The sequence below is a fragment of the Daucus carota genome, chromosome 6 (genome assembly GCF_001625215.2).
Source record: "Daucus carota subsp. sativus chromosome 6, DH1 v3.0, whole genome shotgun sequence".
Lineage (NCBI taxonomy): Eukaryota > Viridiplantae > Streptophyta > Magnoliopsida > Apiales > Apiaceae > Daucus > Daucus carota.
The window spans coordinates 21,742,691-21,769,919 of NC_030386.2; the positions used below are offsets into that span (position 1 = coordinate 21,742,691).

Sequence of the window (27,229 nt, forward strand, 5' to 3'; positions counted from 1 at the left end):
AAAAAAATTAAAATCGTTAAATTATAGTTTATACAATTCTAAACTTTAATATTATAACATTTTATAAATTTAATAGAACCGGATTTTAATTGACATTCTTCGCATTGATTTAATAATAGTGAATAGTTTGACGAAATACAAAAATTATTTTATTAGGCTTAAAGGTTTAATTTAGAGGAAAAATTTCTCGAATCTAGTTCTTTACAAAAAAAATATTCAATAAAATATATGTAATGAGATAATTTTTCTAAAGTGATAGTATGTTCTAAATTCTATTATTGTTGAGAATATGTTTAATCTAAAAATGTAATTTTCTCAATATGGGGAAGTTGGCTTGTTTAAAATTTTCAAACAATTTTCTAAAGAAATTGTTGAATTAAAAATATTCTATTTCATCAAGATGTCGGTTCTGACCCGGCATGAACCGTGAAAGTTGACAAGCCAGTTATCGTTCGAAGAACTGTAATTCACAAACCGGCATCATTGGGACTTGATACGAACCGGCACGCCAACTTGCCGACCTACGAATCAACAGCCCGTGAACTAACGTTCACCTGCCAAAGTACTGAGTGCCCGCACACTCGCACACCATGTCCGATTGCCAATTGTTATATAAAAATTTATTATCGATTTTATAAGAATTATTGTAATTTAAAACTTATTAAAGGTTACACTTGCAAGTTACACTTGTTAATAAAAATAAAACTTAAAATTGGGAAAAAAATACAAAACAGGCAACAGTGAGTCAGTGACTCACACTCGCACACATGCACAAATATAACGCACAACTGCACTCAAACAAACTGAACCGCCGCAACCAACTCGTCAAAACGTCAATCCACATACCCGTCAAACCCACCAAACGGTTCTTCTTTCTCTCATCCCGGCCCGGCACACCTATGCAGTCATGCCAATTACATGCCTGGCAAAATCAGTTCGGACCGCGATCAAACCGGCCTGGCCCGACACACTCATTCGACCGATTCCATTTGTCACTTCATGGGCTTCTTGATGTAGATAACATAAAACTGAAAAGGTCATTATTTCCAATTACGCGAAAGGACATGTGAGGAATCGTTTAGTTGTTACAGTAGTTTTTTATGGGGTCATTTGTTTCGAGTCGGTATTGGGTAGGAATAGTAGTCGGATTAATATGATATGAAGTTAAAGGTCATTTTTTATATCATGTGTTTGGTTGAATGATGTCCTGAATATCTTTGATTTTTAATATTATTAGATAATTAATTGTAATTAATTTAAAGTATTATTTAATTGAAACTTTTATATGATTTTCAGTTATTGAATTAGTTTTCTAGCATATATACATACATATATATGTATGTATGTATGTATGTATGTAATTGTGTGTGTGTGTGTGTATATATATATATATATATATATGGATATGTATATGAAATAAAAAGAAAAAACTTTAATTCCTCGTATACATGCATGAAACCCACCTCCCTACTTGAATATGAAAAACTCATATTTTGTAAGTTTAAGAAATAGATTTGAAAACAACTTTTTCTTAACCAAACACGTGATATGAATTTGGAACGAACAAACTCCGTATTTCATACTTGAAGACCTCGACGACCCCTAAACAGAATTAATAAAAAATATAAATATTTTTGTAAATTCTTACAAATGTCTGATTTTTTTTGCCACAAAATAAAAGCACATTCATTAATCAAAACAATACAGTCGAGACCAACCCCCAACTGCAAATACAATCAGGTTGGAAAACAAATAACTAAAAATAATTAGAAGATTTGTTTCCTGATTGTTTAACACATAGAATTTAAAAATTCTTGAAGCTAAAAATGAAACCAGAGATTTCCCAAGTGATCCAAATTGCACCAACATCATAGAAAGCAACAACACAATTGACATTATCACATAAAAACCATTGTTAGACCAGTGTTCAAAAATCCTAATTTCATAAATTGAAATTGGAGGAGCGGCACCCTAGCTATCTACATGCCGGATACCAGTATGTAAACACTTAATGGATGAACAATCTTTGATTGTAAAAGGTGAGCTCTTGCCATAATTACCAACAATTGATATTTGACGCGTGTTTTTCAAATCTCTAAAACATCAATAGAATCATTCTCAACAGATCCAACGTCGAACAAATCCAAACATAACTAAGCAATAACATAACCAAACTCTTCAACAGGAGAGACAAAACAAACACACTACAAAAGAAAAGTCACACAAATATCCAAAATGATTGAGTTTTATTGAAAGAAAATCAACAAAGAACAAAAAAAGACAAAATGGTTGGGACTTTCCACCGGAGAAAACTAGTGAAAGCCTCTCGGACTACCTCGAAAATGGTTTTAAGTATGTTTAATGTCTGGTTTATTTTGTTTTTTTTTAATGAGAATAAATCTCAACGAGAATCGGCAATTCACCGTGATAATTCTTTAATTCAAGAAAGCTTATTATCTAACCGTCGGACATGCAAGATGACCGGGGAAATTTAGACAATAAAACTTTAATGTCCGAAAAGAAAACCGGCCTTCTTCCAAGAATCCTGAAAATAAAACAAGAGAAACAAAAGAATATAAGTCGATATATTTAACAGATTACATCAAAATATTCCCACAATCATGATAACTCATAATTGAGACAATTAAGCTCTTAATTAAGGCATAATAATAAAATATTAATATCCTTAATTAAGACACAATTAACGCCCTCAAATAAGGCTCAATTAACGCCCTAAATAAATAGGCACAATTTACGCCCTCAATAATTGAGGCACAATTTACGCCCTCAATAAAGAGGCATAATTAACGAGGCACAATTACCGCCTTCAATTAAGGCACAATTAGCGCACTTTCCTTTCTGAAACCGGATCCCGTCCTGAAACCGCCGTCACCGCCACCATCCGCCACCACCGCTATGCTATCGATCAAGTTGTCTCGTCGTATGCGAAGCGAACAACGAAGCGTATCACATGTAACACGAAAAATCGCCAAAAACACCAAAAACCAAACAAAACACATGGATTAAACAAACAAACAAATACACACAAACAAACAAACAAGATTAAAATCAACACCTTTCGCAATTCCACTCAAAATCATGAGAAAAAGAAAGAATATTTTAAATAATTGTAATAGAAGGGCATACCATATCATATTGTTCACGTAAGAAATATCAAAAATCAAGAAGAGACATACCCATGAACTGATTAGAAAAAGCTGTTGAGGTTGTATTTTATTCTACTTATTCCTTTGATTCCACTGAATCAAGTTTTTTCTCGAATTCGTGATTCGATCCTTGACACTGCTATAAGGGTATCTGTATCTAGTTTGGACGTCTTAATTTAATGTCTGGTTTATTTGATTTAAGAGAAAAGAAAAGAGTAAGTTGAGCCCTCCTAGCCTATAGCCCTCCTAGCCTATAGGCCCACATTTGATAAAAAAAAGAAACAGGCCCAATTATGAGGCCTCATGTGAATACCTCACCAAAACCCTAAATCCAAGTTTAAATAAACAAGCTGTCGCTCTTCTTCCTCCTTCTAGGGTTTCAAATACTCAAAGCGGCGGAGATCAAAACAAATAACTCCCTAAACAATGGCGACAGCACCACCGGAATCCGTCCAATGCTTCGGCCGTAAAAAGACCGCCGTTGCCGTCACTCACTGCAAGCGCGGCCGTGGCCTAATCAAAATCAACGGCGTCCCAATCGAGCTGGTTCAGCCCGAGATCCTCCGTTACAAAGCCTTCGAGCCGATCCTCCTCCTCGGCCGCCACCGCTTCGCCGGCGTCGACATGAGGATCCGCGTCAAAGGAGGCGGTCACACTTCTCAAATCTACGCCATTCGTCAGAGTATTGCGAAGGCGCTAGTTGCGTATTACCAGAAGTTCGTTGATGAGGAGTCGAAGAAGGAGATCAAGGATATTCTGGTTAGGTATGACAGGACTTTGCTTGTGGCTGATCCTAGAAGATGCGAGCCCAAGAAGTTTGGTGGGCGTGGTGCTCGTGCTAGGTTCCAGAAGTCGTATCGTTGAGCGCTTTTCGTGTTTGGTAGTATCGGAACTTTGTTTTCGGTTATTATTATTATTATTATTATTGTTATGTTTCGTGTTTTTTTGGCGTTGTGGACCTACAATGAAATGTTATTTTAGAATGTGGTTTCGATGTTTTGGATATTTAAGTTTATGAATACTCGGTTTCAATATTTCTTATCGATGCGATTTGGTAGTATCTTTTGATTATTTGTTCGGTCTGAGTTGATTGGTTGTTATGGTGCATTGGTATAACTTATATATTGCTGGGATTTTATTTGTGCATAGTACATTATTATGCATGATGCTCTTGGAGCTAATTAGCGTGGAACCGTCGAAATGTGGTTTTAGGACTTATATTATAAATACTGGACTTTTTGTTGTGCTATTATGATGGTTCAAGAAATTATTTAGTTTTGTGAAATCTCTCCTTTTGATTTTTGTTTTGGACGTGATTTGGTAGTACTTGTATGCTTGTGTTTTGTTTCTGGCGTGAGCTTATTCTGCAAGGTGTAAATGTTAAAGTTCAGCTTATATATCTGAGTTTTCTGAAAGATTGATTACCTGCATTAATAAATTCAGGCGTGTTCAAACTAAAAAATTGAAGTCCCGAATTAAACTTATACATGGTTATTTTGGTTGAGTTCTTGTTCTGATTTGCAGCAGGAGAGGAGACCAGGAGTGGTGCCAGTTGTAGTTTATTTGATTTCTTATTAGTGTTTTATTACTGTTGTCTTTCTCTGATGAAAGCGCTGTTAAGAGTTGGATGTTAGAATCATTACAGGGATTGTTCTCTTTCACCCTTCCATTGATCAACTTGTTAAATATGTTTAAACTTTTGGGTCTCAGTTTCAGTACTCTTGAGAGGCAGAACAACCGTGCACTATATATTATTTAGAATAGTTTTTAATCATATTATGGCATTGTTGCTGGTTGGCATTGGTAGATTATATTTGTGATTGATGAACTTGTTTAAGGTTGTTGGATAAATTTGGCTTCAAATATTGGGTCAGCAATGTAGTATTTTTTCTTTGGGCAATCCAATTGTTTTGATCCGATTATGAATTAATTTGGAAGGCATATAAGCCTAATTATTGATATGTATGTATATTTGTATTTTCTGGCTAGTTTGGTTAACTTTAACTAGACCATTTTGGTTATTTATTAGTTCTGGTTATTTTATACATGCCAGCTGAATACTTTTTGACACCTAAAGCTTTGATGGATTTTGAGAAGTTTTACATCTTGTTTTCGAAATTTTAATAATTATTTGAATTTATGTCAAGAATTGAGCAATATATGTTATGTTTATTTGCTGAAGTAGAGTGTTATACTAGAGTCCTAGTTATCTGATGGTTCTGTGGGTCGCTACTTGCTGGTTGGTTGCACCTTGCTGGTTGGTTGCAATCAACAAGATGTCTTAATCTTTGTCTTCAAAAATACAGGTGTTTATCTTGTATTCTTGTGTGTAGTGTTAATGTTCACTTGCAATTTGTTCCCTATGAAGTACTTTGAGCCTTTAGGACTATATGCTATCAGTAGTATTCTTCTTTTGCTAACTTAAATAGGCTGAGAAGTCGAATTCTAAAATAATGTAACATATACTGAAATTATGCAACAATCCTTATATATTATGGATGTTGCGTAGAAGCACCAGCAGGATGATGTCCGCATCTGCCATGGATTCTGTTCATATGGAGGCAGCCACTTGCCATATGCTACACAGTCTGTGACCAGAAGATGAGCATATGGGTTTGATGGTTGATGTTTGCATCTTCTTTGATATTTGATGTTTGCATCTGCGTTTGATGCAACCTCAAACATGCATCACCAAATTAACCAAATTCCAGTCGGGTTTAATCCTTAAATCCTCCCCGACTCTTCCCTCGCACTTTTAAGTAAAAAGTGGTTTGGAGAAATTTTTTTGACAATTTAGATTTTCCTTCTTTTATGGTAAGGAAATAGAAATTTCCCCTTATTTTCCTTAAGAAAAAGGTTCTGCAATACAAATATGTTAGCTCCCTCCCTCCCCCAGGGTCAATAAGTTGACAGCCCAGCATAAATTTTCTCCTACGTCTAAATAGCTCGCAATATACATTTCCTAAAGTATAACTTAACTATATAATCCCAATTTTATTCAGCCAAATGACATGGAAAGGCTTTTATGACCCAGCAAAGCTGAAACCGCGAAATTCCATGCTGAGAAAACATGAAAAACATTTGAATTGCTGAAGAAACTTTACATCTTTCTCCATATTATATTTTAATTCAAAAAGAAAAATATACAACGCATTTGATTTGTTTAAACATGACTGCTGATTGTAATAAAACCCAAGACGCAGCCCACGATCTTCCAGATCACAGTCAACCATTTCTCATGGACCGCAAAGAAAAAGACGTGCCGGTAACTCCCGCCGGCCGCCTCTTTCTCCGGCAAGAAATGAACACCATAATCCACTGCGCCATCGCCGGAAAACACCCCCTCAACATCCCCGCAATAACCTCCGCCGTCGAAACCTCCATCATAATGCACCACCCCCGTTTCACCAGCCTCCTGGTCACCGACCGTCACGGCCACGAGCACTGGAGAAAAACCCATCTCAACTTAGACAGCCACATCATCATCAAACATGACGTCATCCAAGTCAACGATCATGAAAAAGCAGTCAACGACTATATAGCCGATTTATCCGTTTCATCACCTCTGGACACAGCCAAGCCGCTCTGGGAAATGCACCTTCTGATGGCCCACAATTGCGTCGTGTTCAGGATTCATCACGCATTAGGAGACGGCGTTTCGTTGATGTCGATGTTGTTGTCTTGTTGTCGGAAATCGAATGATCCTGAGATGTTGCCTGAAATTAAAAATGCGGCGGCTGTCAGGAGGGATTCTAATTTGTTGAGGCTGGTGGTGAAGTTAATGAAGGTGATGTTTTTCACGGTGGTGTATGTGATGGAGCTGATGATGAGGAGCTTATGGGTGAAGGATAAAAGGACCGCCGTGACCGGCGGCGCTGGGGTGGAGCTGTGGCCCAGATGTTTGGTCACGGCTAAGTTTAGGCTTGATGATATGAAGATTGTTAAAAACGTTGTGGCCAATGCAGTGAGTCTTTGCTTTTTTCAACTATATATCTTGATTTAAAGAACAATATTAACATTTTAAATTTTAAATTATAATTGAATTGGTATAGTTTTGATACATGATAAGCATATTTTTTTGCACAATTTGCCTATACTACCTGTTTAAATTGATAATTGATGACCCTCCCTTGAACTTGTACACGACGAGATCTCCTATATCATTATTGAGGTCAAGAACCTGTGTATCTTCAGTTTCCGATATGGAATATGACTACAGGAAAAAGGGAAGTGATATCGGAAACTTTCTACTTGTTGAAAAACAATACATTGTAAAACTATAGTTTTCTCTTATTACCAAGTGATTGAAATGAAATCAAATATAATTGTAGCATCCTCAATTTTTTTTGCTGAATACTCCTTTTTATCTGCAGACGATAAATGACGTTCTTTTTGGGGTGATTTCATCTGGACTGTCAAAATATCTAGGCATTCAATCACCCGAAGGTGAACTTTCATTTTAATTCTAGGCAACTCCAGATTTTTTTTGTAAGAGGTTTGGTTGACAAGTCTAATTAAATGATTAACTCCAGCTCCAAAAGAAGGGACTCGACTTACCGGTTTAGCCATGATCAATATGAGATCAGAGAAAGGACTACAGGTCTGCATTTTAAACCCTGGGCTTCTATTTTTTTGTTTGCCTCACATTAACTTCAGTTTTCTTAATCAAATACATGGTCTTGATTGATCAGGATGTATCGGATTTCAAAATGAATAATAAAGGAACGCAGTGGGGAAATAAATTTGGTACGCTTCTCTTGCCTGTCTATTATCATAGAAATGATTCTGATCCTTTACAATACGTGAAGAGAGCCAAGGTCATGATTGACCGGAAAAAGCTTTCATTAGAGGGTTATTTTTCATACAAAGTTGGGTACTTTGTGATGTCCTACTTGGGTTCAAAGGTCCGCGTTCATACTTCTATGATTTAGTTTTTTTTTATTGTGTTTTTCAAGTTTCAAGTTTGTGTTACTGCAGTTTCAGCTTTTTTTGCTTAATTAATTAATGAATTAACTTAGTTTTTGAATTGTAGTTGGCGGGGTGGCTTAATTACAGAATTTGTAGTAATACAACTTTCACAATCTCAAACGTCATTGGTCCTGGTGAAGAGGTTACCATTGCAGGAAATCCAGTAGAGTACATTAGAGTGAACACAAGCAGCTTGCCCCATGTATAATTCCTCAGTCTTTTAGATTTTTTTGTACCTAAGTGTTTCTTATTAAATGTTCCTAACCTAAACTGGTACCTGAGAAACAAGAAATGAATATACTAAACAGGAATTATTATGGGTATGCAGGCAATTACGATACACATGGTGAGTTATGCTGGAAGGGCGGACCTGCAAATCCTGGTAGCTAAAGATATAATCCCTGATCCACAATTTCTAGCAAAATGTTTCGAAGATGCATTGCTTGAAATGAAGGAAGCTGCATTGGCTACCATTCAACCTGACAAAGTTTCCTAATAGCAAAATCTGCAGAAGTGATATTAATTTTAAATCCTGTAAACCATATATTCGGATCTATCTGTACTTGTCTTGCGAATTTTAGCAAGGGGAGGGCAGCACGAAAAATTCAAGCATCAGAAATTTGAGTTTGACAAGAATGGATCACTGTACTAGTATCGCATGAAACTCTTGGCACTCGAAAGACATGCACCGCACTGCCAAAAATGTTTAGAAAATCAATTATCCGAGGTGATCTATCTCCAGCAACAGGGGGAGAATTAGTCATACGATCAGGAAGTTGTATGGATAACGCTGAAGCAGGATGTACAGTTGTACACTGAACAAGAATACAATTTCATAGTCATACATTCCAGAGCTGTTGCTATTGTTTGCTTTGTTGGCATACTGTATGAGCAAAAGGAGATTGTTTATTATGTCACCATTGTGGATGATCCCGTGTTTCTCATTCCGAGCACTTGGAAAACTGGTGTCAGCACAATTGATAATATCAGGCACCTACGCAACCACCAATCTTGATGCAACAATGACAAGATCATGCTTAATGCTCCTTGCATTGCTTGTAACAGTTAAGATGATTATAGTTAGGACTAGAGACTGCGAGTAGAATTATTGTCTCGCTGTGATGATTACTTGTACATGCTCATGAAAGTAGCTAATGCTTCCAAGAAGACTGCTTTGGAGTGGGAGATAGTGGTATGTTTGTTTTGGTTTGGTTTGCCTTCTGATGGAGGTTCTTCAATAAAGTTGTCCTGTAATTCTTCCATTGTGGTACAAAGCACTTTTGCACATATTTTACTCTCTGCTTTCATTTTCGATTCTGCTCATACTACTATACATACCGTTAATAACAAGAGCGCTATAATGAAATTTGAGTTATTTCTGAAAAAATAGAATAAATAAAACTGGGATAAATTTTGTGGAAGCTTTATACAGAACAGGGGAAATTGCTGGTTTCCACTTTCCAGAGATATAAAAACAAATGCATGGTTGCTGTATAATTAAAGATTCAACCGTCTAGGACACCAACCAAGACTTGGTACAGACATGCAGGTTAAAGTCAAAGTCAAATTTACAAGTCTTGTTAAAGTCATGATTTAGATAAAAAAATATCACCTATATTTCAAAATAATAGTAATATTGTCTTACTTTTATTGAACTAATTTTTAATTGTAAATAAAAAATTAATTTTTCATAGTTTTAAAAATTATGTCATATATATTGGATATATGTATAAATATTATTGTATAATTAAATGTTTTCATAGCATTTATTTTAATATGGTTGAGAATTAGAGTGAAACAAAGTCCCGAGTCTAATTTATCGGCTATTTATTTATTCATTGGAAAGTGCAAGGGGGGAGGAAGGGGGGCAAATTAGGGAATAAGAAAAATACATACAAAATACTATCTCTATCTTTCCGATCGATTGATCGATCTCATCCATCACCGACAAAATAACCCACAGAAGAGAGGAGAGAGAAAGCCTCGCCGGCGAAAATGGAGATCGCACCGGCGGTGATATCATCCCACGGCAGCGTTGATAGCGGCGATATCATCGACGAATCTCTTAAGCCATCTGATTCAAACGCCTCTTCATCATCACAAAATAATATTAACAACGAGAATATGAATAACAATAATACAATTAGTAATAATATGATGAATAGATTTGATGATGATGATGAAGAAGGAGATGTGTGTCGGATCTGCCGGAATCCAGGTGACGCCGATAATCCTCTACGGTATCCGTGTGCGTGTAGTGGAAGTATTAAATTTGTTCATCAGGATTGTCTTCTTCAGTGGCTTAATCATAGCAACGCTCGCCAGTGCGAGGTATATAATCTCTCTCTCTCTCTCTCTCTCTCTCTCTCTCTCTATCTATCTCTCTCTCTCACACACACACATATGTATGAATTTGTGTGCGGGTACATGGACTTCTTTGGTTACTGTTTGTATGATTGTATTGTTATAATCAGATTAATTAAGTTAGGCTTTTATCAGTGATGTTAATTATACCTATGATGAATTATTTGATGGAGTCATGGAGTGAAAGAGGAAAGTTAGTGGCAGACTGAAGATTGCAAGAGTATATTAGGGAATGCAATTTTAATATTTTATGGATATCGAAAACATAAATCAGTTTATTCTAACTGTTATTATAGAATTTGTTACAACACAGCTTTTTCTGAGGTGCTGTTTGTTCAATTGGTATTCATTGGTCAAGTCACATCCTTAAGTATAATATGGCACTTGTTTTGGTCCATTGTATTTGCAACGCACCATGTAAGAGGTGGCTTTTAGGGTGGCAGTTTTTGAGCTTGTGCTAATGTTAGAGTAAACGGGTAACGTGTTTATTAAGTTAGAGCCTCCTGGATGTGCATGTCATTAACTTGTATCTGTACCTTCTTTTTGTCGTGTTATGGAGTTCATTTACTTGGTCTGGAGTCAATTCATGAAGTTCGAGTGTATAGAGTTAAACATCATAAGATCCTATAACTAGAAAGATGTCAAAGTTTAAAGGTTTTGAAAATTAGCTCAGTAAATGTCTAAATGATATTGAACATCTACAGTCCTTTTATGGAATATCGAAGGATATATGTAATGTGTATATGACAATATAAATGAGATCCTTGTTAAGGCTTTAGGGCCTATATCCTTCTGATGCTGTGTCTGGGCTGTTCCCTCTAGATTTCAGTGATTTTCGCTTCATCTGTCTCTAATCATACATATTATGTTGTATTCAGTGTGTGTTGTTTATTGGTTGTCTACGTTTGTGCTGCAGGTGTGCAAGCATCCTTTCTCATTTTCCCCTGTTTATGCTGAGAATGCTCCAGCAAGGCTTCCGTTTCAGGAATTTATAATTGGGATAGGAGTGAAAGCATTCCATGTTCTCCAATTTTTTTTGCGCCTCAGTTTTGTTCTCTCTGTCTGGCTTCTAATCATACCATTTATTACATTCTGGATATGGAGGTTGGCATTTGTTAGGAGCTTTGGCGAAGCCCAAAGATTGTTTTTCAGTCATATAACTACGACAGCTGTTCTTACAGACTGTCTACATGGCTTCTTACTCTCAGCTAGCATTGTCTTCATATTTCTTGGAGCCACTTCTCTTAGGGATTACTTTAGGCATTTACGAGAAATTGGAGGACATGATGGTGAGAGAGAAGATGAAGGAGAAAGAAATGGTGCTCGTGCTGCTAGAAGGCCGCCTCATGTACCAGCAAACCGGAATCTTATTGGTGATATGAATGCCGAAGATGGGGGAGCACAAGGAGTTGCTGGGGCAGGTCAGTTAATCAGAAGAAATGCAGAAAATGTTGCTGCTCGATGGGAAATGCAGGCAGCTCGTCTAGAGGCTCATATGGAACAGATCTTTGATGGGATGGATGATGCTGATGGTGCAGAGGATGTACCTTTTGACGAGTTAGTCGGCATGCAGGGGCCTGTTTTTCATTTGGTTGAGAATGCTTTCACTGTGAGTATATATCTTATTGAAATCAAGTTCTGATTAGCTATTCATCGTTTACATATCATGTAGATACTTCTTTGGCTGGTTCTTTGTTCTGGTTTTAAAACTATAGTTGATGTAGTATGAGAAACGGGTAGTTCATGCAAAATTAAGTTAGTATAGGCATGTAGCACAAGTGTTGGAAAATTTATCTTCATTTGAGAGCATAAGTTTTTGAAATATTGTCACTGCGGTGGCAATCAACCTTACTCTAACCGGCTTATGAGACTTGTTAAGTTTCGTCCATCTGATTAGCAAAAATAATGTTCTCTTTGAACTGGTTTCTTATGTGGTTTTTATCCTCTTTTGCAGGTTCTTGCGAGCAATATGATATTCCTTGGTGTTGTTATATTCGTGCCTTTTTCCCTAGGACGGATTATACTCTATTACCTATCGTGGCTATTGTCCACGGCAACGACTCCAGTATTGTCAACAGTTGTACCTCTTACAGAATCGGCTCTTTCTTTGGCCAATGCTACTCTTAAGAATGCTTTGAATGGAGTTGTGAATATGACATCTGGTAGCCATGAAAATTATATCAACCAGTTTGTAGAAAATGTGAGTCTAAATGTTACAGGGCTGACCAACCTATCAAATAACGGAACCACTACAGTTTCAGCAGACATTTTAAAAGGTGCAGGTATGGGGGCCTCACGGCTCTCTGATGTCACAACCCTTGCTGTTGGCTATATGTTTATATTCTCGTTGGTCTTTATGTACCTCGGGACTGTTGCTTTAATTCGGTACACTAAAGGTGAACCTTTGACTATGGGGAGGTTCTACGGCATTGCTTCGGTTGCGGAGACCATTCCATCCCTGTTCAGACAGTTCTTGGCTGCTATGAGACATTTACTTACCATGATTAAAGTTGCTTTCCTTTTGGTCATCGAACTTGGTGTTTTTCCTTTGATGTGTGGGTGGTGGCTTGATGTTTGTACCATAAGAATGTTTGGGAAGTCTATAGCCGAGAGAGTGGATTTTTTTTCGGTTTCCCCATTAGCGAGCTCGTTGATTCATTGGGTTGTAGGGATTATATACATGCTACAAATAAGTATCTTTGTCAGCCTTCTTCGAGGGGTATACAATTTTTCTTTAGTGATCATTACTGTGTTTGTTTTAGCTTGTCATAGGCTATCTAATACTCCGTTCCATGTATAGGTTTTGCGCAATGGGGTTCTTTACTTCCTCCGTGATCCTGCTGATCCTAATTACAATCCTTTCCGTGATCTGATTGATGATCCTGTTCACAAGCATGCTCGCAGGGTTCTGTTGTCTGTTGCTGTTTATGGAAGTCTTATTGTGATGCTTGTGTTTCTACCGGTCAAACTTGCCATGCGAGTAGCTCCTTCAATCTTCCCGCTCGACATATCGTAAGATATTCTTTCTCTTGGTATATAATTTTTTGACTTTTCTCCTTATGTTTGGCTTGATGAACCTTGTTGAATTTAACTGTTGATCCTTGCAGCGTATCAGACCCATTTACTGAAATTCCTGCCGACATGCTTCTCTTTCAAATATGCATTCCGTTCGCACTTGAGCATTTTAAGTTACGTAAAAAGATCAAATCCCTTCTTCGCTATTGGTTCACGGCCGTTGGCTGGGCACTTAATTTGACAGAGTTTTTACTCCCACCTCCTGAGGATAATAGTGGCCAGGAACATGGAAATGGGCAGCCACTAAGGCAGGATAGACAGCAAGCACAAATAGGCGGTCAAGATCGAGCTTTTGGAGGGATTGTTGCTCATGATGATTTGAACAGCAACAGGCATTTACCTGCTAATGCTACTTCTGCAGAAGAGTTTGATGGTGATGAGCAATCTGACTCGGAGTAAGTTTTATTCAAGTTTGCAAATCATTTTATATAGAGAATTTAGTGTAATGTATTTTACACTCAGTTTTTGTTTTCATAATGTATAAAGTAGCCAAAGCTGTGGTATATATATTCTTATTTCTTTTTAAGATTAATTGTATGAATCAATAAATTTAAAGTCGCTTTTGTTTCCTTGTTTGTCAAGCATAATGTCTATGTTGAGTCATTTAATTGCAAAACTTGCAAAATACCTTTGTGGTCTATGGGAACCTGGATTTTATTTGAAATTCTGAATTTGAACAAATAACCTGTTTGGGAATATGGATTTGGATTTCATTTGAAATCCAGGACGTTCAAATATTAGTATAAACCTGAGAATTTGAAATGACAACCAAAATCCTGTCATTTGAAATGAAATGCATGTTTCCAAACGCCCTCTTGTATGATTTGATTAAAAATGCCATGGTACAAGATCCCTTTGCCTTATGTGGAGCATTGTTTTTGGACCCTCACTCATTTTTGTTTTGGAAAATTCCCTATCCTAAGCTATTATGTTGAGTGAAAGAACAGTGGAAATATAACTATTCAAGGAAATTAACATGTTAACATACTAATAGAAGTAACCAGTAACATTATCTGAAGGAATTTAATGGGCATACATGTTTTCAACTAGTTGCTCCATAATAGCTTATTTCCTCTCATGGCAAAAAAAGAAATGTTCTTAACTTCTTATAATGTCATCTCCTGGAAATTTTCCGGGCAACTTCTCGTGTCCTTTGTTTCTCACTCTTTGATATTTTGTCTTGGGCATCTTTCAGTTTGCTGTCTGACATTTGCTATAGATAAATACATGTTTATTAATGTAAAAATCTTTTTATTGAGGCACTATGTTTTTACTCTGATCAGTAATCAATCATATGTAATCTTATGTTTTCCTCTCCTCTCTTATTTTATTTATAAAAAAAAATTAGAAACATTTTTTTATATGATCTTACTTCAATTCATATATGGGGTATATCTTAGTTTGGACTAATATATTGTAACTCAATTCTTTTAGTAGGTACAGCTTTGTGTTCCGCATTGTGCTCTTGTTGGTGGTTGCCTGGATGACTCTTCTGGTTTTCAACTCTGCTTTAGTAGTCATACCTATTTCACTGGGACGATTGCTTTTCAATGCTGTGCCTTTTCTCCCGATAACACACGGCATCAAGTGCAACGGTAGGATAACTGATACAACCCATGTAGGCTTTAATTGGATTTTTTTGTAGACAAAAATCTTTAACTTTTAATTTTTATATTAGATCTCTATGCTTTCGTCATTGGGAGCTATGTCATTTGGACTGTTGTGGCTGGGGCAAGGTATTCCATTGAGTACATAAAGACTAGGAGGGCTGCAGTTTTGTTGAAGCATATATGGAAGTGGTGTGGCATTGTTTTGAAGAGCTCTGCATTATTGTCAATATGGGTAAGGATCTGTTTTTTGAAAAATAACTACTTTTTTACTTAATCATTCTAACTCTAAAGTCGATTTTTCTTCCAGATTTTTGTCATCCCAGTTCTGATTGGACTGCTCTTTGAACTTTTGGTAATTGTGCCAATGCGGGTACCCATTGATGAAAGTCCAGTATTCCTTTTGTATCAGGATTGGGCTCTAGGACTAATTTTTCTGAAGATTTGGACCAGACTGGTGAGTTCTTTGTTGCTTCTTATGTCTTTCTTAGAGGGTATGTAGATCTTAAATGTACAAGAGCAGGAATGCTGGGTGCACTGTTTTATGTGGCATTTCTGCATCATTAATAAAATACATGGTCCAAGACCTTACAAAAAATAAATAAAAATTACATGGTTCAAGATAAAAGTTGGCCACATTCGAATAATTTTGTTAAGAGCCAAAACTTATTGCCTGACCTAATTCTGTGTTGAATTGACATGCAATGGCATGTTAGATAACATTTTTTTTTCTCAGATGGACCACAAGTTACAGGTAGCTTCTGCTGTTAATATTTAAAAAGAATAACTAGATGACTAGCAGCAGTATTCTTTTGTCATATCTGTATGTTCCGTCTTACTTTGAATGCTTAAACGACTACTTCGTTTTCTTATGCTGTTTTATAATATTCAGATAATAGATATAATAATCTCATTTTCTTTATTGGTTGCTGATGATATATTCTGTTAATAGCCATAATAATGTACAAATAATTAAACCTGATTTCTGTATGTTGTTCAGCATTCAGTTGTGTTATGTTCTTATATTGTGTCTTTTGCTATATAAGAAAGGTCAAAGTTAATTGAATACTTAACCTCTGAAGGAGGTTTGAGCAAGAAGGGAGTATTTTGGACACTTGACTTTATCGCTAGAGTTGTATGTTTAATAGAAGAGAAAAGGGTTGCTCAAGAATAGTTGTATAGTATATTTGTCAGTAGTGATATAGGAGGCCCAAAAGGAATGTTTATTATTGTGCTTATTCTCTGGATTTACCACTAGGTAAGCCATATGGTCTTTTCAATTAGAATCAACCATGCAATATGGTAATATTTATTCTGGAGTTCTTACTTTCATGAGATCTATCCTCTAAAAGTTCAATCAAAGTAGTTGGTTACCACTGGAATTTTTAATTGGTCTCATAAGCTTCATTTTATGTTCCCTTAGGTTATGTTGGATCACGTGATGCCTTTGGTGGATGACAATTGGAGAATAAAATTTGAGAGGGTGCGAGAAAATGGTTTTTCCAGGCTGCAGGGATTTTGGGTGCTGCGGGAGATTGTATACCCAATAATAATGAAGCTGCTAACTGCTCTCTGTGTTCCTTATGTATTGGCTAGAGGAGTCTTCCCGGTTTTTGGTTATCCATTGGTTGTGAATTCAGCTGTATACAGATTTGCATGGTTGGGATGTCTAGGTTTTAGTTTGGTGTGCTTTTGTACCAAGAGATTCCATGTGTGGTTCACCAATCTCCACAATTCGATACGTGATGATCGCTATTTGATTGGTCGTAGACTTCACAACTTTGGAGAAGATAAAGAGGTGAGACGTAATGACCCGGATGTATCTTCAGAAATTCAAGATGCTAACATACAGGACCCTACAATGGTCCTACATGAAGGGGATGAAGCTGATGTAGGGATGAGGCAGAGACGTGCTATAAGACAAGATACCTAAGTGAGAGATATATAAGCTATATATATATATATATCGTATCTCTATCTCTTATGATCATTGTCACGGGGCTTGTCATGGTGCTTCTATTATCAGTTGATTCAGTTCACAGGGTTCTTCTCATGTGAACAATTTTTTTAGTAGTGTTTTTTCAGTATGTGAATATATTCGTGTAGTATAAGTGTATAACCAAGAGATGTAAACCATTAACAATGTTATGTAAACCATTAACAATGTTGATGATGGAAAGTTAAGTTTGAACATCTTGTGTGACTGTAAATCTGTAATCCTTGTGCAGCTAGCATATATACAATTATGGGTAGGCTGCTGGCATAATCTCATCTTAATTAACAGATTAACCAGCACGGTTAAATTATTGTTAGCATTTGAAACAAACTGTGCCGGTGTATTCAAGTTGGCAATGGAATTGAGTATCAGAACAGGCTAGGTTGTGGGAAACCAAATATAATGATTTACCGTAAGTCTGACTTGGTCGAGCCTAGCTAGGCTGTGGTATGTAGAGGCAGGCACTCTTATCTTAACAAATATGATCCAATCAGGGAAAACAAAGTTCTGTGTTTGATAAAGATGGGGTATCTTGCTCTAATTTTTGACATGGACGATTTAAGAATATCTCAACAACGAATTTATGAACAGATGCGGTTCCCACGAATGCATGGGAGGAGTATCTTCCCTAAAAAGTAAAAAATTTAGTATGGAGAGGAGCCAATCGTTTTCGTGGGGATATTCGGTTCATAGTTCATGAGCTGGTTAACAAGAATCAGAACATCCCATTCTTATGTATTGGTGTTCGGAATTGCAATTTTGTACATTGGAATGAAATTCTTGGTGCATAAATCATTCCTTCAACCTCTTGATATACCCATTTCCATACTCTCAATTCCCACATTACCGATTCTCAACCTTATTCACCATCCAGACACTTCGATTATGATTTGCGGCAATTTCTCGAATTATATCCCACATTATATTTATCCTAAGACACTATTAATATCCTTTTGAGGGGCATATAGCATTTTTGGCAAATCACATGAAAGTGATTGTGATATTCCCTCCTTTTTTTGTTAGAAAATCGCGTGTAATTTTGTTTTTCATATGAATCACAAGTCCACTAATACACCATTAAGATTCTCTTAAGGCCTCATAGGATTATTGACGAATCGCATCAAAGTGACTCTGATAATCCCTCCTTTTTTTGTTAGAGAATCCGGCATGGAACTTTGTTTTCAACATGAACCACAAGTCTATGGATCGAGGGCAGATTGTCGAACCATCTAAGCACAGCACCCTTGATGCATGTACCAAAATATTCGGCAGCCAACCACATCTCAATGCCTGAAGAAGCTCATCCTCCCGTTCAAGTTGTTGATAAAATCGAACTAGTCTGCGAAATTGTTTGATTGGGAGAACGGGACTTTCAGGGGGCGATCCAGCTTGACGTTTTCTATTTCTTCTTCTATGGACTATCATTGAGCACCTCAAAGCCGTCTACGTGAAAATCATATTTGACTATATCTTCCTGGAACTTCCCCAGGTTTCATTCTCTGGGGTTCTCTTCCTCACTATGATTTCTAGCAGTAATGTAAAATCAGAAAGAAAAGAAAGTAACAACATATCTTATTAATCTCCTAAAGCTATTACAAGGGGTCATTCTACCTAAATTGTCAACCTCTTTCTCTTTACAAGTTGTCCCCTCTGTTTGGGCCTCGAAACTTCGTAGCCTCGTAGGCATGTCTTCCTGTACTTGGGTCCAACAAATTTATCTACAAGTCTATAGACAGATTAGCTCTAGCCCTTTTGTTAAGACCACATTTAGTGGTCCACTCGATTTATCTTAAAGCCTAATCAAATCGAATTACCAAAACCAAAAAACCAAAACAAAAACCGGTTATAATCTCTAATATTAGATATATATATATCTATTTAGTGCAGCAATAAACAAAACCCATGGTTAGTTCGTTGTGCTTAGTTTAACAAACTCCAAATCCACCTAAGCTGCACTAAATTATGTCTCAAAACCATTCACTTATGCATAACATAGTAAATCCTTATGCCCCCAGGCACCTAGGATACAACGCCATCTTTAGGCGACGATGCAGCTGGTTGCCCAACAGGGGTACCAGCCTTCTGTTTAGCAATTTTGAGAACCTGCAAAGCTTCGGCGACCTTTGCTTTAAGCGCTTTTTTTGATTTAAAAAAAGGCAGAATTTCACTTCTGGGCATCTCCAAAAGCATACCAGTTACCTTCGCGGCCAAATTTGGTTCCAGCTTTTCAACCATCGGGTAGAGGTTTTCTCCCAACATCTACAAAACAATCACTTGTCAGTCACCATACAAAACATTTTAACATTGTAGATATGCATGTTTTATACGAGTACTAAATTATTTGGAGATATACACCTTTATGAATATTTTTCATCTCAAGTTCTCTATTCTCAGTTTTTTTTTCCATCAAGTTCATATCAATAGGTGGTAAAAAAAAAATTTGACAGTTCATATAACATAAATATTGGAGGGTCCTGCAACGAGCTTCACTTTGACGTTAACTGCCATAAACTTTACCAGCAGCAAGACTTGTACGAGTTAACAGATTGGCTAGAACAGCACCAAACTATACTTTGCTATATATATGATGCATGTATGGATATGTATTCGTGTATGTATCCATACCAATTTCTGGTCTTCTGGAGTGGATTTTTCTAGTAAATAAGCGAAGGCCTCAAACGAGATTGGCAGACAACCTTTAGGATAATCATCCTCATCATCATCTTGCATCCCACCGACATTGAATGGAGGAGGCACCATTCCACGCATTGGAACTGGCATGCCACGACCATGTGGGGGGTGGTATGCACCTCTTGGAAAAGTCTGTTTCAAAAAAAAATAAAAATAAGGGATGAACTTGAAACATAGGCAAATCTCGGACATATATAATTAGATTCCCCTCGAACCTGCGGCTGCATTGGGAGACCTGCCTGGAGAGCATGCATTCCAGCATGTCTGCTAACACCAGGACTCAAACCTTGCTGCCCCTGCTGAGGCATGGGCACCAAAAAATTGGGCATGGGACGTCCGCCAGGCCTCATGCCTGGAATAAGTTGCGGCTGATAACCAAAACCAGGCTGAAAAGTACAAGCCAAACAACAATAATCATCATCAAAATGCAACACATAGGTACAGTAGATCAGAAAAGAAATGGGATAGCAGGTATGACATATATACCCCAATATACAACTCAGCTTTAGCTCTTACAATAACTCCTACCATCTCTAACCAGTAACCCAATTAATCGAATTTCACAAGTGATTCTATGAAGAAAATATTCTGTAGTCAATATAATTTCTAAGCTGTTTAGCCCCACTACCTAAAGCGCAACTGTTTATCTACCTTGTATTTATGTACTAGTAGAGGGCTCAGTGATGAAACAGAGATTTTTTTTTATTTTTTTTTGTTATTATTTTTGAAATGGAGGGCATGCATACCTGGCTAAGACATAATCCTCCCATCAGACTTAAATAATATGATTATAGCAATGCAAACACTTACCTTTACTATAAATGAACAGTGGTGTATATTGAGTGCATATTGAAACTGAATACAATATTACAAGCATTTATTTTCAGATTACCACATCCACAATCTCCAACAGATAAGTGTTATATGATTGATGCAGTCAGTTGTTTACATTAAGACTCACAAATGCTTTTAAAGTATGATGTTTTACAGGTTGGTAAGATATGTAGTGTTATGTTTAATATGGAACTGCTTATCATGATATATGAAAAATGGATGGCTGTAGTATCCTCTATTAAAATTTAGGAAGAAACATGCTACTTAGCCAACAACTGACTTCTATATAATGCAACTAACTACCTGAGGGGGAATGAAGGCAGGACGGCCTTGTCCATAGAATCTTTGTGGTAGACCTGGACCACCAGGGGGATACATAGGCATACGAGGACCTAAAGAAGTCACTGCAACTGGATGCATATTGGAGTGTTGTTCCTGCAGAAGGGACACAAATGACTGTAAAGTACAATATTATCTGTCATCCAAACTGAGAGAGAAAAGGCATTTAAGTTTAATGACATTAGAGCTATGTTTCAATACTGGGTCTATCATTTCCCTTTCTTGTCTTTCTTTATTTGTTTTATATTTTCAAGCAGCACATTATAAATGTAGATATCCAACACAGACCTGAAGCCTTGCTCTTCTGTCTTCTTTACTTTGTGCAAGTGCAACATAAAGAGGTTTGCTGCCGACAATCTTGCCATTCATCTCTGAGATCTTCAAAAATAGACATTAAGAGTTAATATGCTATAGCCACTAAGCACAATATTTATACATATATGCAAAAGCCATTTACAGTTACAGATAATATGTGCCACATTAACTTACTGCTCTTAAAGCCTCCTCCGCAGCTGAAAATGAAACAAAGCCTAGTCCTTTACTCAGCCCAATAGCATCATGGATTACCTATTCGAATATTTCCAGTTTAGACAATGGACCTCACAAAAACTCAAGTTCTGTTGACTAATAAGGAAACAGATACAGTCTCTTGAATTAAAATAACAAAATAAAGATATACAGACCTTGGATGAAGTTACAGTACCAAAGGGAGCAAACACTTCCTTAAGCTTAGTGTCATCAAAACTATCATCCAAATTCTGAACATACAGGTTCAGCCCATACGCGTTGTCAGTAGATGCATTCACACTTTGCTCATATCTAAGTTTAAGTTCTTGTTCCCTCTCAGACTTTCTCTGTGCTTTTCCAACATACCACTCCTTTTGATCAATTATTTTTCCATTAAGAGCTTGTACAGATCTAGAAGCATCATCAGCATTCTCGAAGTTAACAAACCCAAAGCACTTAGACTTCCCATCAGTGTCCTTCATAACAACACTACTCGTTATTTTTCCAAATTCGCCAAATATGTTGTATAAATCTTCCTCCGTCATAGCTGCAGATAGATTTTTCACATAGACATTGGTAAACTTTGACCCATCTGCAGCCAACTCTCTTTCCTGCTTGCTAAGGAAAGGTCCCACGAAAAGTGGTTTATCATTTATCAGCATACCGTTTAGCTGCTCAATAGCTTTTTGTGCACTTTCCTCACTGTCATATTGCACAAAGCCATATCCCTTCGACTGACCAGAGAAATCTGTAGCAATTTTGCAAGAGAGAATGTTGCCATATGGAGAAAATGTGTCATGTAGTCCTTTGTGGTCAACCGACTTGTCCAAATTCTGTAGCATCAAAATTTGTACTTGGTCAGGTATAAAGGCAATGATTAGGTCCAGAAGAACTTAAACTTAAATTGAATAATAATGTTGATAATAATTTAAAGTTATTTAAATATTTTTGAAATTTTGTTTATTAGTTTGTTAGCTTCTATTTTTTAGCACTAGTATAGAGTTTGAATTTTGTTAAAACTTAACCAATTAGTTGGTGTGTTGCCTATATAAAGCTATTTCCTGTATTTCATATTATTATGCCGAATGAATAAGTAATCTTGTTTAGTGCTCTACTTTCTGCATCACATATATTTACAAAAGAAACATGGTATCAGAGTTAGGTTCATTCTAGGAAATTAGGAGTTACTAATGGTCTGCCATGTGTTAAAACACAAAGAATGAAGTTGGTTCCAATGGTGCTGGTAATACCGGAAGTTCCAGGATGGAAATCAATAGATATCGAATAGGTACAAATGCATATGAAACTTACAGGCAACGAGTTGATGCATACTGTGATGAGTAAGAAAGCATGTCTCAAGTGGCTATTAAGAAAATTTTGTTTTTTAGAATTGTAGAGATAAGTGCTCCAAATGTAGAAAGAAAAATATCTTAAGATTTGTAAGATTGCTAAGAAGTGCATCAATATTAAAACTGGTGAGAAGTGCATCTAGAAGAAATTGGTGGAGAGAAGTGCTTCAACAATAATGATGATACAGGGAAGTACATCATTTACAAACAAATTTAAGAGCTTGAATTAAGAGGGGATGTTGAGAATAATTCAAAGTTATTTGAATATTTTTGAGTTTTTGTTTATTAGTTTGTTAGCTCCTGTTTTTTAGTAATAGAATAGAGTTTGAATTTTGTTAATCTTAGCCAATTAGTTGGTGTATTGACTATAAAAAGCTATTTCCTGTATTTCATATTATTATGAAGAATGAATAAGTAATCTTGTTTAGTGCTCTACTTTCTGCATCACGTATATTTTTCTCTAAAAAATCAACAAAAAGAGCCAATTACGAAGTAGAATAACTGAACATTAAAAAAAAACATCAACACCAGTGTTCTAAACATCGGCCGATTAATCGGTAATCAGACGGATTTCAATGTCATTTGGCAAAAATCGGGTCAAAATCGGCTGATGCAAAAATGGGTCAAATCAGTACTTAATCATGATTAATCGGTCAAAAAATGGATTAATTGGTCAAAAATCGGCTAGAATATCAAAATTTGTAAAATTTGTGGGAAAAGTTTAAATTTTTAAAAATAATTATATATATACATATAATTATATTATAAATAACATAAATTTAATTCTGATTAATAATCTGATTAATAGCTCCAATTAATCACGGCTTTTCCGATTAATCACTAATCGGCAATTAGTTCCAATTCCCTCTTTTTACAACACCGATCAACAGTAAATGGGAACATAGAATGAAAGATGTGAATATACCTTTATGAAAATGTTTCCGGAACTTATGCGCGTGCTAGAGTCCCGGTTAGAAAACATTATTCTAATGGTTTTCCCGTTTAGAGAAGTGTAGTTCAGCGTCTCCTTTGCTTTTGCAGCTGTCATCAATTGATCAATTTTCACCATTAAATATATTATTAATGTTTCAAGGGACCGGGGAACTACATAATATTAACAACAAAAAGTAATATGAAACTTCGGTATAACTATGCAAGTGCAAAAATGGAGACATGAGAAGGCAATTAATAGGTTAAAAAGTCTAGTACATGGAAACTGCAAAATAAATTACCTGTTCGATCAGAATGATGAAAAGAAGAAAGGGAACGGTGGTCGGTTGTGTGTATATGTGTATCTATATGCAAGACAAACGGCGACTTATAAAAGTGGTTACTAAAGCATACCAGTATTTGGGCCCGATCTCCAGGCCCAATACGCTTTTATACAAATTTACTTTTAGTGTTGCAAACACATTAAGTGTAACAAATTAGCTCATTTTCAGGCCCAATAATCTTATAAATCACAAAATAATAAGTAAATTTATAGTACTCAAGTCAAAATGATTTTATTTTTTTAAAATAATTTAAAATTTATATTAATGAATCTGTAAATTATATAATAAAACTGTATATTTAACCGTAAATACATATCTAATTATATGTTTTTTCCATAAAAACCCATCATAAGTTCCATCGTACCCAAACTTTCTATCGTACCAGATTCCTGAAACTAATGTTCCGCGTCTCTGATTTCGTCCCCCATTTCAAACCAAACCTCAACATATGTAACATTGGTCTAGTATGACTTTCCAGAATATGCGAAAGATCTTCTGCCGGAGACTTTTACAGTGAGCTAGCACCATACAGGGAAGTACCAGAACAAGAAATGACACTGCTGATAGAGTAGACAACACTAACTAATAATTCATCTGTGTCTATATATATGAGGTGCAATAGTAATATATTGATATTTATTACAGTAAATAGGTAATTCAAAATCAAATATTACATAACACCATTGGGGAAACTAATTTTTAATATATATCATAAATCTGTAACAAAGTTTTACTCGACATGACCCAGGTACCTACAACACCATTGTGTTTGGCACAACCACGATAATAGCGTGGCATACATCCCTCTGCTCTAAAACGAAAACGTAAGACCTTGTGAAAAGATTTGATTTCTATGATAGTATGCTTCCCTAATATTTAAACTAGAAATTTATTTAATAAAAGAACACAAAACCATATTTACGACATCTATGCTGATAAAAGTAAAACCTGTATATATTTCTGTACTCTTTAACTTAAGCCAGAGTATTAGATGTAACATACAAAAATTATTTACTAAGGAATCCAATCACTAAAGCTGTTTACGTGAGTAGAATTAGGGTTTGTGTGCATTTAATAATGACTTAAGATACATGCAAGATATTAGCATATAAATTATTGAGATTTTGTAGCGCCGACTCAGCATAAAAAGCTTGGAACTCTTCAATTCAAAATCATATTTTTATTTAAATTGTGAAACATGGTTAGTCCCATTGTTTCTAGGTTTTAGCTACTTTATCAAAATGGTGCCACGTCATTGCAGGCTAGGTACGAGACAATTATGATATTCCCTAATTACCATTTAAAGGTTTCAAGGACATTGCCTAGACATCTATGTAATGAACGACGATACTTCTTATCAAGTCTCAACCTGATGAAATCACCACCAAGAGATGACAGTCCGTCCAGACACTTCTCTACTTTTCATGTCCTTACCCACTTAACCCCTTCTTGTGGTAACTTAAAGAATGAACGTCCATTTCTAATTATGCAAGACGCGACAATGAATAATTTAAGCTAATACAACTATATATACATTAGCTATAACCGAGGACCACATATTAGCCAGAGGAATTATACTTAAAAGTATAAGATGTTTAGAGATCCACATCACTAACAAGAAACCATCGATCTTAGGGAAAAAATTTAAAAAAACAAAAAACATGTGTATACAGCAAGTAGAAGCATATGTACTCGTGCGAATAGAGAGCCCCTACATATTGAAATAGTGAGAAAACAGCATGGACATGGAGTAGCATGAGGAAAATAAAATGGCCAAACCTAATTACAATTATTTAAGCATCTCCGGTTTATCTTTAGAAATTGAATCCGCTAAGACAACAAACCTGCTGAAATCTCGAAATCACTTCCTTCTACAATCTACGCACTTAACACATTGCAAGCTATCAACAGATATTTCATTACACATATGGCAACAATATTCAGCTACGTGGACTCTTCGAAGATAAGCACTAAAACAGGACATAAATGAGTCTGAAATAGTCTCCCTAATCCTGCATTTCCGGAGGAAAATAAAATGTCTAATATCTCTGTAATGCAAAATCACATGTGCATATACATAAATGGAATATATCTGAAAAAGTTGCATCCCATGTGTGTCTCACCCCCCCCCCCCCCCCCCCCCTCCCCAAAAAAAAAAAAACATTGTTTCCTCGAAACCTGTTCTTCCATTAAAAAACAACAACTAGAATATATATCAAAAATTGCAAAACCACATGTGCATGTATATATGGGTATACCAAATCATAAATTGTTACAAATGTAAATATTAACACATTTAACACGCACAAGAAGTGCACAATCACAAGACATCACCAAGCAGAAGCATAACAAAACGATTAAAGAAACAAGAGATTAACGATTGAAAAGTGTTGATACCATCTTGAGGATTGGAGAAATTGACATAACCATAACCAAGTGATCTTCTTGTGTTGGAATCCCTACAAACTCGAACAGAATTCACTTGACCAGCCTGATTAAACACTTCATAAAGCTGTTTATCACTCACATTGTGCTCCAAATCAGCAACATACAGAGATATGGGACCCACCCGGGCCCTACTACCACCAGCAGAATTCACTTGAACTTCATCTTTCACCTCTGCCATTTCTGATCAAAGCCCACTTAAAAAGGTCCGATTTTTCGGGTCTTTTTCAACAACTAAGCTCCCCTCTTCTCTTCTTACTCAACAACACAGAAGCCCCATGATCACGAAATAAAATTTTTTAATTTTTTTTTTTAGGGGTGTAGAATGATGAACAAGAGGAGAGGAATGAGGGTATATACAAGATTATGTATATTCAAGTTTGCACGGGGAATGTTTTGATGGTGATATACATACACGATATATATCAATGGGAGGGGAGTGTATATATAGGTGTAATCACAGAGTCACTGTCTGTAACAAAACCCTAACAGTGTGACAAGAATCCTGAGACGATGAAATCTAGACCGTCCAAACAGGCGTTACTGTCGTGTAACTGCCTTGACAGGTTGGATCGCACTTCTACTTGTGCACACGGTTTACTTAGACCTCCTT

General features: G+C 36.3%; 4 protein-coding genes across 6 annotated transcripts; 3 read left to right on the forward strand and 1 right to left on the reverse strand.

Moving 5' to 3' along the window:
• Positions 1–3,509: 3,509 nt before the first annotated feature.
• Positions 3,510–4,201, forward strand: LOC108225803 (small ribosomal subunit protein uS9). The gene has a single exon (XM_017400763.2). The coding sequence runs from the start codon at positions 3,594–3,596 to the stop codon at positions 4,029–4,031; it is 438 nt and encodes a 145-aa protein (XP_017256252.1). The 5' UTR covers positions 3,510–3,593; the 3' UTR covers positions 4,032–4,201.
• A 137-nt stretch (positions 4,202–4,338) lies between these two features.
• Positions 4,339–9,409, forward strand: LOC108225738 (wax ester synthase/diacylglycerol acyltransferase 11). The gene is made up of 6 exons (XM_017400678.2): positions 4,339–7,131; positions 7,541–7,613; positions 7,700–7,767; positions 7,859–8,071; positions 8,200–8,337; positions 8,464–9,409. The coding sequence occupies exons 1-6, from the start codon at positions 6,337–6,339 to the stop codon at positions 8,629–8,631; spliced, it is 1,455 nt and encodes a 484-aa protein (XP_017256167.1). The 5' UTR covers positions 4,339–6,336; the 3' UTR covers positions 8,632–9,409.
• Positions 9,410–9,986: 577 nt separating this feature from the next.
• On the forward strand, positions 9,987–17,374 carry LOC108225715 (probable E3 ubiquitin ligase SUD1). 2 transcript variants are annotated; one of them, XM_017400646.2, is made up of 9 exons: positions 9,987–10,466; positions 11,416–12,108; positions 12,454–13,218; positions 13,300–13,511; positions 13,607–13,969; positions 15,009–15,169; positions 15,253–15,416; positions 15,492–15,638; positions 16,605–17,374. In XM_017400646.2, the coding sequence occupies exons 1-9, from the start codon at positions 10,131–10,133 to the stop codon at positions 17,112–17,114; spliced, it is 3,351 nt and encodes a 1,116-aa protein (XP_017256135.1). In that variant the 5' UTR covers positions 9,987–10,130; the 3' UTR covers positions 17,115–17,374. The 2 variants fall into 2 exon arrangements, with proteins under 2 accessions (XP_017256135.1, XP_017256136.1); XM_017400647.2 differs by having other exon boundaries at positions 15,012–15,169.
• Positions 17,375–19,003: 1,629 nt separating this feature from the next.
• On the reverse strand, positions 19,004–27,229 carry LOC108225726 (polyadenylate-binding protein 2). Of its 2 annotated transcripts, none has more exons than XM_017400661.2 (9): positions 26,569–27,229; positions 23,823–23,938; positions 21,725–22,381; positions 21,531–21,608; positions 21,330–21,419; positions 21,006–21,137; positions 20,084–20,254; positions 19,803–20,000; positions 19,004–19,436 (listed from the first exon to the last, which is right to left on the reverse strand). In XM_017400661.2, the coding sequence occupies exons 1-9, from the start codon at positions 26,795–26,797 to the stop codon at positions 19,197–19,199; spliced, it is 1,911 nt and encodes a 636-aa protein (XP_017256150.1). In that variant the 5' UTR covers positions 26,798–27,229; the 3' UTR covers positions 19,004–19,196. The 2 variants fall into 2 exon arrangements, with proteins under 2 accessions (XP_017256150.1, XP_063936061.1); XM_064079991.1 differs by lacking the exon at positions 26,569–27,229 and adding an exon at positions 24,130–24,199.